The sequence below is a fragment of the Lemur catta genome, chromosome 19, assembly GCF_020740605.2.
Source record: "Lemur catta isolate mLemCat1 chromosome 19, mLemCat1.pri, whole genome shotgun sequence".
Taxonomy (NCBI): domain Eukaryota; kingdom Metazoa; phylum Chordata; class Mammalia; order Primates; family Lemuridae; genus Lemur; species Lemur catta.
In genome coordinates this window covers 5705757-5720458 of record NC_059146.1, presented here as the reverse complement: position 1 = coordinate 5720458, position 14702 = coordinate 5705757, and the positions used below count along the sequence as shown (strand labels likewise).

Genomic DNA, 14702 nt, shown 5'->3' with positions numbered 1-14702 from the left:
ACCTACAATCCCAGCTATTTGGGAGGCAGAGGTAGAAGGATCGCTTGAGCCCAGGAGTTTGAGACCAGCCTGGGCAACATAGGGAGACCTTATCTCTAAAAGATTTTTAAAAAATTAGCCAGACATGGTGACATGCGCCTGTAGTCCCAGCTACTCAGGAGGCGGAGGTGGGAGGATCACTTAAGCCCAGGAGTTACGAGCTATGATCCCACCATGACACTCCAGCCTGGGTGACGGAGCAAGAAACCGTCTCAAAAAAAAAAAAAAAAAATTATTAGAACTCCACTTAGATTGTTGTAACATAAAGAATCAAAGAACTCAGGTTGTTATGACATAAAGTTTAATGTTTTTTTCAAGCAACTCTCCATTAAGAAACTGGTGCTGCTGTAACATTTAATCAAGTGCAACCTCTACGCCTGACACTTCTACAACATCTGTTGCCTTTTCTCCTTTCCACAGCCCTGGGAGTTAGAGGCTGTGTTCCTCGGAAGAGAAAATGCAGTCAGAGGTAAAGCAGGACGCATCAGAAAGCTAAGTGGCAGAGCCCCCGGCTCAAAACCAGGTCAGATTTTAGCTGCTTTTGCCACAAAAGCAAACAAAAACTGGGTAACTATGTCAGATGATGGAGATGTTAATTAGCTTCACAATAGTAATCTTGCTATCTATATGTATCTGGTAACACCATGTTGTATACCTTAAATGTACACAATAAAAAAATTATTTTAAAAGAACCAACCAGGTTGGGGTGGTCCCAAAGCCTCGCTCTCTTCGCCACGCCATGTATCCAAATCCTACTCCCAGCCACTGAAGATTCCTTTGCTCGTTGTCTCTTCCTGTTCCTGTCCCACCTCAACCCACTCCCCAGACCATACAAAGGCAGACTCAGGTTTCACAGCCACAAGTCTTTCCAGTCATACAGTTACAATTCTTAGAAATTGATGAATGGATTTTAAAAATCTGATTACATACAACAATATGCTCAAAACATCCTTACTAATTGCTTTCTGGAGCTAAAGCTGAAGCTGATATATCAACATGCTCCCTAATCAACTTAGCAAATTAGTGCTTATGGAGTTTAATATTTTAAAAGCATAGCCTTCTATTCAAATTAGTAAATGGTTCACAATCACGTTTAGGGACAAAGTAGTACACTTTCTGTGTGCTGACTCTATAATTGCAAGCAAAGTGTCTTTTCTGTGTTCAGGCTGGTGAGATACTTTCCATTAGAACATGGGCAGAGACACCAAAATTTTTATGAGATTATTGTGGGATAAATCACAGAGCTTGAACACTGCTACATGAATTATTGAAGAAATTTGGGGAGAGGGAAAAGGAGAGACACGAAAACAAATATTGCATCATTTTCTTATTGTTCATGATGAAGAATTTCACCACCCTAGAAGTACTTAATCAAAGTCAAGCACGAGGAATATGGCTGCAATACAAAGACAGGAAAATAGATTCAATTCAAACAATACTCAAAAGACAAAAAAATCTGCAAATGAAGTAATTTAAAATTAATTATTATTGTTCTCAATAAATCAAAAGCATGAAGAAACTATGCTCTGCTCTCTTCTAAGGAGATGCTTGGAACGTAAGCATTTACTGAGATTTGGAAGACAAGCCTAAACCAGTTGTGCATAGCAGATATGACAGGGTGAGGGGACTAACTTAGTATGCTCTGTGGAATCAATGACCCATGTCCCAGTGAAACTTTTTCCTGAAGGTTTATGCTACAATCTTTAAGGCTGCAGAATAGGGTGAGGCGAGGAAGTCAAGGGTACTAGGGGAGGCAAGGCCCAATTCAGCCCTTACTACAAATGAACTAGAGCCAGTGAATGGCAAAACCATAAACAAAAGGGAAGAAGGCCCCACCAAAAGATTTAGAGAAACACCTGAGGCTCTAACACATTTGTGCTCCCCGATAGAGTCTACAACCATTTCCAAACTCAAGTCATTCAGCAAGGCTTAGAATTTTTGAAAAAGTTCCACTTCTCTTTTGCTTGTTTGGTGGGGTGGGTAGCACAGAGGAAAACGGGTTTGAAAAACTTCAGGAAGAGCTTCCCACTTTCCTCTATTAAACTGGTAGAATCTGCTTTTAAAGTGCTCTCGTTTCAAAAGGCTACAACGGTAATTTTTATTCATTCATTCATTCAGTGATAACGAAATTCTAAGAAGCTGTTCAACATTCCATTTACATAAAAAGGAAACCATCTAGTAATTTCTTCTTTCACTCCTGCCAGTAATTTATACATTCCCAGAGAGATATTTACCTACGACTTCCAAGGTTGTTGTGACATTCGCTGATCCAAAAGTATTACTGGCATAACACATGAACACTCCAGAATCATTAACTCTTGCTGAGCTGATAGTCAGCGTTTCCTGACGTTCATAATTGAAGTCACCATGATGCCAGCTATTCTGTTTTAGCTGTGCTTTAGTCTGCTGGTTTCAGAAGACGAAGAAAAAAAGTCAAAGATTACCATGTAATTTATATTCAGGATCTTTCCTAGATAAATTAAAAATAGCAGCAATTAACTTCTCCATATTAGCTTTCATTATACACTACTTAGGTAAGAATAATAAAGCATCATGACAAGCCTGTCATTGGAACACTTCATATTACAGGATTATACTGAAAGACAGTCATTATTAATGACTGGGAAAAATATGAAAATTCATTTCTTAACCATGGTATGTCTAATTCCAAATTCTCTGCAGTGCTAAATTTTAAGTTACTATATAAGAAATATGGAATACTGATACTTTATTAGATGAGTCAGCATGCTTATGTCATGTCCTGTTATATTACCTTTTTCTATTCTATATCCCAATGATTAAAAAAACCACATTGTTAATAACAACAGTGTTCTATTTTTATTATTTGCAGGAATGAAAACAGAATCACAATGTCTACAACTAACTTGGAAATTCGTCCTACAGGTCTTAGCCAGCAGAATTTTGGCAACTACTGAAGAGAATTCCAAGGTACATGAGACATCTAAGACCAAGCCCAAAACTATTTAAGTATGAGCTGAAGATAAAAAGTTGTGAATTTACCCTTGTGACATCACCATCCCACTCTTATTATTTGTCTGCAGACAAGACATGGAGAGACTCCTTGTATTTACTACAAAATGTCATGGGAAAACCATGATACAAACTAGAGAAGCTCTCTGAAAAGATTAAAAAGAGTCGAATATAGCTTTTTGCATCTTCTAAATTTTCTGCAATGTGCACACATTCCTATTACAATGGAAAAAAAAACAACTAAAAAATGAAAATAAGCAGGAGCTGCTATTGACATGGAATGAGATCAAAGGTGATTCGTTGGCCTGGCTATGAAGAACCTAATAGAGTTAGACTATCTGACAGTATTGTAAATCAGAACAGTCTTTCTGAAAAGCAGCTTGGCAGTTATGTTCATAACCTCTGATCAACTCCAGCAAATTTATCTCAAGGAAATTACTCAATAGAAAGCAAAAGCTCTGAGATGTTGCCTATGCTGAAAACTCAGAAATGACCTAACTGTATACCAGCTATAGGTAGAATAAGAATTATGACTATGGAGACTATAAAGAGAGGTGTTCATATTATTTAAAAAGCATAAATTGAGTGTACATTAAAATTGTAACCATGTGATCATACGTATGGATGGGTGAAAAGAGAAAAGAAATATGAAAAAAAAATTCAGGCTGTATAACACTGATAAGGATTAGCCACGTTTGGCTACTGATCATTTGAAACATAGTAGTCCAAATTGAGTTGTGCTATAAATATGTGTCTCCGATGTTGAAGATTTAGTATGAAAAAAATAATGTAAAACATCTCATGAATAACTTTTATGTTAATCACATGATGAAATGATAATGTTTTGGATATATTAGGTCAAATAAAATATATTATTAAAATCAACTTTACCTTTTCATTTTTTGTAATGTGCTTACTAGAAAATTACATATGAAGTTCAGGTTTTATTTCTATTACACAGCATTGCTCTCTATAATGGGATTACGCCTACTTCTCTTTGATACCTCATTCTAAGAGATTCTTCTAACAATTGGCAGAAATCTGCCATTGCACAGCATAAGATCAATTGTCAAGAGGATGCAAAAGTAAGGTCAAGTGACATTTTCACACTGCCCTTTCCCAGTCTGTAGTTTCACAGGCTTCTCCTTTACAAAGGCAGAGTGGCAACGGGCAGACAACATACCAAATTCTAGACTTAGGGAATCTTCCTTCCAGTTCTTTCACAAGCCCAAGAGTTCACAATAGGGACCAAAACAGGGACACTGAACTTGTCAGTACCAACAGGAATAGCTTGGTCCTAAGTGATGCAGTATCAACACCCAAACTCCAAGACTGTAATTTAGGATACTGCCAAAGATCATAACTAAATGCAAGTAAAAATACTAGGGTTTAGAAGCATTAGAAAAGCTAACCAGATTAACAGCGTTGAATAAACTCCAAGACTCTCTTATGCTTAAACAAACAATTCCAACCACTCTAAATAATCATTTTCACCCTAAATTTCATTGTGAATTAAACTTATTCCAAATAGAATCAAATATTATGGATTTTTAAAATAATTTAATGCTGCTAACAGTATTCCAAATTAAGCCAAAAGATATCAATAAAAGATTCATGGATGAACCTTGGCAGAAAGCCACGAGCCCCATCTGCAAGTCACACATTACATATTGTTTGCACGTGATTTGGTTTTCCTTAACCCTTGGAGGTGCACACTGGGATTCCCCAAAGGGCTCCCAACACTAAAGGCTTATCTACCAGCATCAGTGGATTAATTGGGAATGGCATGCAGGGCTCCTGGGAAACATGGTTCAGAACAAAACTGCCTAGGGCAATTTAATTTCTCATCTCAAAAAGGCTAATTTTCAAGTTAGGCAGAGGCTCAAATGCACACACAGTCTAAATTGTTCTCTCATCTGAAATCAAGGATTATAGAAAGCCAATTAATATGGGATTGTATTCTGTAAGGTTAGCCAAAAATCCATACATAAGCTATTGCTTTTATTACATTAGATGACAGGAAAACTGAAACTTGTTTCTCTGAGCCATTGGTTTGAAAGAGCAAGTCCATGGTACAATCTATTCTAGTCAACGGCAGGCTTCGTTTAGCAGGATTATCATCCATCACAGGTCTACACGAATCCCATCACAGTGTCTTCCATTACGCTCAACACCATGGTTATTTGTTTAGCAAATAATTTTTTAAACAGGCATGAAATTGCCAATGTTGAAAATAGGGCATGATGAGGAGAAGGAAGAGGGGAGGAAGAGGAAGAGAAGGAAAACATAGTATTTCTTTTTCTCAATTTAATGCATGCATGTGTAATGAAGGAAAACCACTGTGATAGCTAATTAACTATTAATAGATGGCCAAGATTACTCAAACAAAAATTACCGAAAACTCAATGAATGGGAATTTTAAAGCAGAATATTCGGGAAACTAAGATAGTTTAAAGACCCTGCTATTAATGCGAATATTTAGAGAGAGAAAAGACTTCAACTATAACTGGCTAAAATTTATTTAATTTTATAATAAGATACGCTTAATTTGGTATCTGAGATATAGTTGGCATTCAGTATGCATTTGTTAAATGAATGAAAACCTAAAAATGCCCAAATATTTCAGATTAGTGATAACCATTTTATTAGCAGCAACTAAAACAAATAGAAAACCATTAGGAACTTAATCTCTGGTAACCAGCTTCAAAGTAGGAAATCAGATACAACCAAAAAGAAACCTCCTCTCTCTCAAATGGATAGGCCATTTTGTGGAAGAGGGAAGAGCTTTCTGGCTAATATCTGAGACTATTTATTCTTTTTAAAAATGTTAGAAAAAAAATTGGCGATTCTTTCCAAGATTTTAAATGATCTTGCCTAAACAGTATCAATAATAGCTTTAAATCAAGGCATTTACCCAGTTAACCATTCTTTTTTTTTTTTAATTTCCCTACTAAAGTCTTTCAAAGAAATTTCATGAAATAATAAATGTGAATCTGAAGTCCTCTCTTCAATTTTCTCAAAATAAATTTACAAAGTGACACTTATTTGTTACTAATAGTAAATGTACTGATCTACATGTGGAGGTATGGAAGGGGAAAATATGCATGTCTACACACTCCCAGGTAATCCAGCTCTGACGACACACCTGTGGAGTCATCCTCAGGACAGACTCTGTAAAAAAAAAAACAATTTCCACACAGAGAAAACAATATAGAGAAGAATGAAGGAAAGAGTTCACTCACCTGACTGTTTCCCCCTATCCACATTGAGTCCACAGAACTAGACACATCTTTTATTGTGCACGTCACTGTGAATTCTTCCCCTTCTCTGAGAAGATATCTTGCTTTGGACACAGACACAACTGGTATAGCTTTGAAGGCTGGAGTAAAAAGAAACATGGCCCTCAGACAACGGGTTCTACTATAGCAGGAAATTTTAACTTACCATTTTTCAGTCCAGCTTACTTTGTCATCTTTTAAATAAAATACAAAGTGTGGTACTAACCTACCTGTATTACGTGTATATCTGAAGAAACCAGCAATTAAGTCATGTATCCTTCAAATAAATTCATTAATATTGAATGGTAAAGATAGGAAAGGTTACTATGAGATTATAATGCTTCTAGAAGATGCTTTCTCAAAACAGGTTGAAGCCTTAGCATAGTGAAGCAGTTTTAATCTTTACCTAGAGCACCTCAATGGTGTGGGGGAGGATGTGACCTACAACTTATTACACTCTTTTGACCAAACAGGTATCTTATCTTGCCCATGCATTGCGAAAATACTACCTTCCTTGCTTCTGGAAACCCCAAGTTTTAAATAATCAAACTCTCCTTAATTCCCGTAAGTATACTTTTTCAAAAGCATTAATAGAAACTGTACTCAATAGCTGAATACCAACTGGTGTTGAATTAGATGATCTCTGAGATACAAAACCTATATTATCTTCCAACTAACGAAACAGCCTACATAATGCCACAGTAATAACAAGGTCCATTCTCAAACTGTTCGAGATCTCAGATCAACTAGTACTTTCCTTCTCAGATCTCGAACAGTTTGAGAATGCGTTAAAATTAATCAGCTAAAGAGAAAGTCAGTTCACATGTCAATAGTAAATCAAAGACTGCTTCTCAGCCTTTTGGCTAAAGTCAAATGTAAATCAAAGAACGAATAATCTGTATGCTAATCCTCGCAACCAGTGTAATTAAGGCCTCCCAACGGGTTTCCCTTGGACGGAATACTTGGTGCAGTTATGAAACTTTGGGGTAACCGAAGTCAGCCCAGTCTAAACGCCAATCTACACAGGCACACCCAGCTCTGCCAGAGGCCGTCATGGACCCGCCACATGGGGTGGGGATGGTAAGATAAGGAATTCACGTGCAGCTGACAGTACTTTGAAGCCGGGGGAGCTGCTGAAGAGCCAGCTCCCAACAGACTACACTACGGTGCACCAGCGAGAAGAGAGAAGTCTTTGGACGAGCAGATTCTCGACTCCCAGAAGAAACAAGACGGGGCCAGTACCTGGCCTCACTTTGAGGATGATTTTGTCCGACAGCACCGACTTGCCCTCCTGGTCAGCAGAGCAATGCAGACAGAGCCGATGGTAGGCGCGTTTCACACTTCGGATTGTGATGCCAGCCTTGGGATCGGGGACAAACCTCAGGTCCTTGGGAAGAGGCTTCCCCTGGCACCCCTTGAGGGAGTAATTGGTCACCTCCGGGTCTGTCAAAGGACAGCGGACCAGTGTATCGGTGTCTTCTTTCCCATACAAGGACCGGTCAACCAGGAAAAGCTTCTCAGGATCTAGAAGCATATCAGAAATTAGTAGTTTAAATGCCTGGTCACAGACACTGAGAACATTTCAAAAGCTCTAAAATGTTGCCTTTTGTGCCTCGTGGCCCGAATGGCTGTTGATTTTTTTTTTTCTGTGCAAGCAAAAGCAAAATTTATCCAAATAGTACTAACAAGTGAGAGTTAACCTTAATTAAACACTTTCCACGTATCAGGCTTGGACCATCACACACTTTATCACATTTAATCTTCAAAGCACCCCTATATAATCAACACTATCATTATCACCATTTCAGAAATAAAACCGAGGTCTCGAAAAAGCAACTTTCCTAAAGTGACACGACTTGGAAACAGCTGAGGGGAACGCAAGCCCAGGTCTGACTGATATCAAAATTTGAGTTCTTACAACCCTGAGAATATTTTATTACAAAGGTAACTCTTTTTCTACAACAGGCAATACTCCAAGGATCACCAGCAAAGAAGAAGCCAGTCTGATGATTCCTGGTGAGGGCAGGAAAAGGTTTCCTGTCCTCTGACCCCTCTGTGTGGGACCCTTCCCAGTTTCTAGTCTCCAGAGGTTCAGCTTCTCAAGAGAATCTAGAAAACTCTTGCCAGGCCACTCGGAACAAATAACACGTGAGCCTCACTCTATTCATATTCTTCGAAAGAATTGTGTCAATAAATCTTCCAGAAATCAAATAATTTCAAACGCACGAGGGGAGCTTATGAGTTTCAGTAATGCTGTGGCAAACACATGAGCCCAAGCCAGGGCACTTGTGAGTGAGAGGGGACACAATTAGTCACTATGCCAGGACACCAGGGACAGACTGGGAGTGGCTCCGGCTGACTGGGGCCTCATATAAGCAAAGACAAACCCGATTCTGCAGACACAATGTGCTGCCACCCCTGCTGTGTAAGGACAACACAGATATATGTTCAGGCCAATGGATTACATTTAAAATCTGTTTTTTAATCGTCCTTTCCATCTAGAAATCGGGCGTTCCACTGAAGCGCATTTGACATCATTGAAACAGACTTCTGTTCTATCATTTGCTTCTGACCAATTTTGAAAAAAATTTCCCAAAATGAATTACACGTCTCCCAGCCTTATTAGTTTATTCTGCAAATAAATCACCTCACAATGGCTAAACTATGTGTGGGGAGGGTCCTAGGCCCATAGTTAGTTATTTTTCCATCTACTCTTTCTCTGTCACTTGCTCCTACAACAATGGTCCTCTTTCTTTCATTGCTGTAACATAGATTACTTAAGTATCCCAACATCTTAACTCAGTGACAACTGAGGATAGTTCTAAGTTACACAAGTTGACTTCCCCTATAAAGAAAGTTTGTGAGCTCTGTTAGAGTGATTTGGCTAATTCGGCAGTTTTCCTTTATTTCTTCAGTTGTCATGACACTTCATCACCACCTGGCAATTGCAGAATACCTTCTTCAATGCCAAAGAACAGCACATGGGTTAGCTCAACAATGACAGAGCCATACCCTGAAAGGAAGCTGCAGTTTATTATTGTGTCCACTTAGGAAAAGACGACTGACGAACCAAGCTGAGAGGCATGGTCAGTTTCGTGCAACCTTCTTTACAGCGAACATATGAGTTGGTTTTATTAACCCTTGATAGAGCATGCTAGAATTTATGCAATCCTGGCTCCCTAACAACAACTATGTAAGGAAGACAGAGAAGTTCATCTTATCCAAAAACTGCAGTGAGGAAACCGATCTCTAGTCTAGGATAACCGCATCCATTATTCGTTCACAATACCATGGATAAGGCCTCTTACCTCCGGCCAGTTTCAAAGACAGCCCCAGTCCAAGAACAACCAGGACTAGAAACTAGGACTCCACCTCTCCTCCTGTGACTTGGACACATCCCTTAAGCTGTTGACAGCTCAGATTTTACATCAACCAAAAGATACACCTCAACCCAGCACACCTACTCTTGACGAGGCTATTAAAGCACAAACACAGACAAATCACTGAATTTGTCATAGGAAATAAACACAGAAATCCAGCTATCATATTTCTTTTTCTTTTGTTTCTAAGCGGTCACGATTTTTGAGATGACTCAGCTTTACAAAGGACCTATGACAGACATGTGATGCTTAGCTGACCACATAATTTTTCTGGAATTTACTCCCTAAGAGTGAGCCAAATCTTTTGAAGTGTCGGTCTGGTTAGGGCTTTAGAGGTCTTTGGTTCCCAGAAGTGTTTTTACTAAGTGGGAGTATCTAGTATCTTAAGGCATTAAAATGCAGCTTTCCCAAAGGGCCTCATTGATTCTGAGGGTTTACTCAGAGCACCAGCACAAATGGGCTAAACCTACTGTAATCCCATTAGGAAGAGCATCAGGGTCTCTCAGACCTCCAGCTGGGGCCATCCCCACAGCCACTCTGTAGCAAAAGATGGGGCAACCAGCAAAGAAACACGTGTTTTAGGCTTTCTAGACCTAACCAGTACTATTTTATCTATGGCTCAGTCACCCATATGTCATCCAAAATTAAGAACAGGGTATAAAGTTTTCTAAAGCATAGCAACACAGAAAGCCAAGAATTTACCTCTAACAAACACATAAATGGAACTGCTTAAGCCTCCTTCGTTGGTGCACGTGTATTTGCCCGTGTTGCTGGCCTCTGCTTTTTCTGTGATCCATTCATTGTGCTTATTCTCACTCACTTCATCCAGGATCTCAAAAGTCCATTTGACAAAGCCCGGATCGGTGCATAACAGCCTAATCTCGTTGCCAACGGTGACTATTAACTCTGATTTTGCTGGATGGATGGATGGTGGAGACAGTTCCCCTGGACTCACAGATGGTTGAGAAGAGCCTGCCAAGAAAAATAAGAATCATGTTGAGTAGGAGCCTCTTCCTTGGCGAAATAAAGCATTTCTTCCAATGCTGAGTTCCATCTTCTGTGTACTCTACAATAAAAATAGGACAAAGCTGCCCTGCTATTTATGGCTGGAAAGAGAGCTCTGCCTAAAGTTTCTTAAGTTCATCCAGAAAATTAAGCTACTTTCTGCAACCCTCGACTAATCCTAAGGGTCACATTTGGTGTCTAAGCCAGGATGCTGGACACCATGGCCTCCTTTGGGTTAAACATACAACTAGGTCAAGTGTCCATTCCGAATATGGGCCATCGTCATGGCATGGGCATGCAATGCTTGGCTTAGGAACAACAGAAACAAAATTTCACACTATGGAAAAAAAAAACTGTTGGCCTGTCACTCTTTTGGCAGAATGTACATGACCATGACATAGCTTGTCTTTTTCTTAAGCTTAGTGAATTCAGTTATTTCTGTGTAATTCTCCTTACATGGCCGTGTTCATGAAAAGGAGAACTATTCACAAATCTCCAAACAGTAAGGCAGAAAACGACAATCCCATTTTAAAGATCAGACCATGAGATATTTTGTGGCCTATGCTGGGTTTCAACTTGATCAACCTAATGCCTAGATAGGTTTCCTAGATAGGAAACTAGTTTATCTAGTTTATAAAGGTGCAAACTTTAGACTCTGAATATGAAACTTGAACCTTAGAACATTTACAATGGCCAATTCATTCATTCGTGTATGCATCCATGTATCCAAATATCTGTTCATCAATTATGATCAACAAAAGCATCATGCTAGGTGCTGGGAAAAAGTCCACGTGGGTGTTACACTGGGTGTTACACGTGGTCCTTACACATAGTTCAGGGCTTAAAGAACAACTGCTGACATGAAACATAGCCACAGGACACAGTGTCGAGCTAAAGAAAAGAGGTGGGCTGGATCTTGACCGTATCAGAAGAGGCAAAGGCGGAAGGAGGAGAAGGAAGAAGCATGAAGACAGGGCTGGCACTGAGGTCAACACATGAGGCCTTTGGAGCTGCAAAGAAACCAGCCTGGCTGGAAAACAGGCTGCTTGTGGAGAAGGTGGGAGGTAAGACTAGATGTCGGGGTGTAAATACTGGGATGCACCTCAGGGACCAGGAACACCTACTGTAGATTTTTCAGCAGCAAGTGGCATGCACAGTGAGACACCAGAGAATCAACTAGATTCAAGGAAATGAGTGAAAAGACTGGTCTACAGGCAGAAGTAATGAGGACCTACAGTAAGGATTGCGGATAAAGAGGAAGAGACACAACAGATTGTCAGAGAAAGAACATGAGAATGGTTACAGGGTACAGTGGCATGAGAAAGCAAGAGGTTGACTCGGGGACAGCCTGAGTTAGGGGCAGAAGGAAGGGTCCCTGGGTGGGGGGGAGGGCAGTAAGATGTCAGGATTCCCCAGGGGCTTTCTGTCACCTCTGTGGGATCGTGGGGGGCACGATGCATGCACACAGGATTTGTGATTTGTGCCACCTTCCACACACATACAAGGCTGGAGACAAGGACTGACCTGAGTTCTTAAGAAGGAACAAAGGCCATTCCAGCCAGGTGAAAAAAGGGGCTGGCGGAAGGCAAAGAGAGGTGCTATAAAGGCCGCAAGTGTGAGCCACCCAAATCCAGGATAGCTGGGGGTGGAGGACAGGGACGTGCTCAGAGTGGGTGGGACAGGAAAGGAGGGACCTGCTTCAGGTGCTACCTGCTCGGAGCACAGACTTCTCAGCAGTGGGCTGCTTGCAACCTGAAGTTCATGGTCGTGGTACAGTGAAGTGATGACTGGTGAAGTGAAAAACAGGATCAGGTCATCAGAGGAAAGGGTTATGGAAAAAAGGAGGAATGAACCAAGCACCAATTTTTTTTTCTTTCTAAATCAGCAGACTTTAAGATCCACCAATCTCAAAGAACTCTTCTAGCCAAGAGAAAGTAGGAAAGAATCATGAGAGAAGTAAGAAAAAGAACCAGCAGAAAGAAAGGGGAGAGGCTACAGTGGCAAAGACGGCAATCGGTGTGTTAGAAACCTTCAGAGAGAGAGTGGTGGTCCTACGGCCAGATGCCACAACAAGGTCATAGGGAATGAGCAAAAGTCCCCTGATTTAGTTACAAAGAGCTCCCTGGAAATCCAAGAGTACAATTTCAGTTGAGTGGGTGTGGCCCTGTGCTGGGGTGGGGGTGGGGTAGTTACAGGCTGCGACTGTAGAGCTCTCCTTGGATGGCCATGGGTGCACAAGACACAAAAATAAATCTGGAGCCAAAGGAGGCTGAAGGGAAAGACAACAGGAGCCCTACTCACAGCGTGAAGATGGAAGGAGCGTCTGTGGACAGGGACAGAACGGAACGCTATGGAAGGGCCGGAACTGTTCCCTGCAAGCGTGTGTACAGAGGACCAGTCTCCATTCCTATTTCCTATCCAGACAAGTATCTCACCCGGTGGCATCAAGTGTGGCCCCATTATGTCACATAAATTATGGTAACAGTAAGGTCAATTATAATCATTAAATGATATTAAGCACCAGCAACATGGGAAAGAGAGAGGCTCCTTGTGTGCCCGAGGTGTAGCATCCAAATGGAGCAGCCAGAATACGGACATGGAGAGGCTGGGGTTACTCTCAGAGTCGTACAAAGCGTTAAATAATGAAAATGGCAGCAGCAATAAGTAGAGATGCTATTATTTCAATTATTTATCCCTTTTTAAACAGCGGTAGTTCCAAGTGAATATGTGGGACATTGATAGTAAATTTGATGCAAAAATTTCTCAAGAATTTAGATTGCAATATATTTCAGTCAATTCCATTTTCTCATGAGTCAATCCTAAGGATATAGATAATTACAATCCAGTCAAATAAATATCGTTGACTTCCCCAGGCCTCCCCAGCCAGTGTGGGCAAGTCCTGGGGGTGTGACCCAAGGCAGATCACCCGAACTCTGTGTCCAAGCGTCCACAACTGGAAAAGGAGGATAAAAATACCCTCATCTCATAGAGATCTTACGGGAATCAAGTGAAGTGATACACGCAAGGAGCTCCAAACAGGACCGGGCAGTTTTTAACAATGCTACTGTGGAAAAGCAGTGAAGTATTTCAGCACAGTAAGTAAGGTCCATCAGCTGAAAACAACACGGTTGTTACCAACCCCACCCCAGCCGCAAAAACCATACAGGGGCGGCAGCAGCTAACAGTGACGTCATGTGCAACTTGAAACGCACTTTCATGGGATTAATTTCTAGCTGCTTTCCTCACACCCAACCTGCCTCTTCTCTGGCCAACTAAGGATGCTGAGAACGTTCTTCAACCCTTGCCATGCCCATCTTTCAGCCTGTGTTCCTCAGATGCACCTACTGCACCAGTCACCTCCTTGTCATGGGGAAAGCCCAGCTGAGGGACAGTCTCCTCATGGATGCTGCTCCCTAACCCACTCCAGGTCAAGACAACCTGTCCTCTCGAAATCCCGCCACCAGGTCAGCCCCGTCACCATTCGGCTTGTACTGATGCTCTGTGGTGTTCTATGTCTAGACACCCACTCCAAGGTCTTAGGGCCCTCAAGTAAGGATCCTAAATTATACTTCTCCCCCTGGAGTAGTCACAGAAACATGCCCCTCAGTCCCTGAACATATAAAAGAATGAAGAGAAGGCAGGCTCCTAAACACCCAGTCCCTATCTATAACAGATGTCAACAGTCTATGCCCCATCCCCAAAAGATGACCTAGGTCAATTCTGCTGCTCTACTAAGAAAAATGTGGCTTAATTCATTAATTAAAATAGCTATGGATGCCTCCAAAAATAAAGGGGCTTCTAAATTTGAGATCATTAGTTTATGCTGTGCTTCTAGAATTTAAAAAATTAAATTTTTAAAATAATCGTCACCATAAGCATTCAGGGCTTTATTTTCAAAATAAATGATTTATAAGTTCAACCCCCAAACTCACCTTATAAAATGAAAATAGAGCTTTCATTAGGGTGAGACTGTGGGTGATGTTTATTCTCTTTTTTCTAAACTGTCTTG

The 14702-nt window shown here is 40.7% G+C and overlaps 1 protein-coding gene across 2 annotated transcripts in view; it reads right to left on the bottom strand.

Annotated features, from left to right (window-relative positions):
• Nucleotides 1-14702, bottom strand: part of KIT (KIT proto-oncogene, receptor tyrosine kinase) — a 76960-nt gene that overhangs the window by 33492 nt on the left and 28766 nt on the right. For both annotated transcript variants that reach the window (XM_045533041.1, XM_045533042.1), the window contains exons 2-5: nucleotides 10391-10660; nucleotides 7551-7832; nucleotides 6273-6409; nucleotides 2274-2442 (exon numbers count right to left, since the gene is read on the bottom strand). In XM_045533041.1, coding sequence (XP_045388997.1) covers nucleotides 2274-2442; nucleotides 6273-6409; nucleotides 7551-7832; nucleotides 10391-10660 — 858 coding nt within the window. The remainder of the gene's footprint in view (nucleotides 1-2273; nucleotides 2443-6272; nucleotides 6410-7550; nucleotides 7833-10390; nucleotides 10661-14702) is intronic.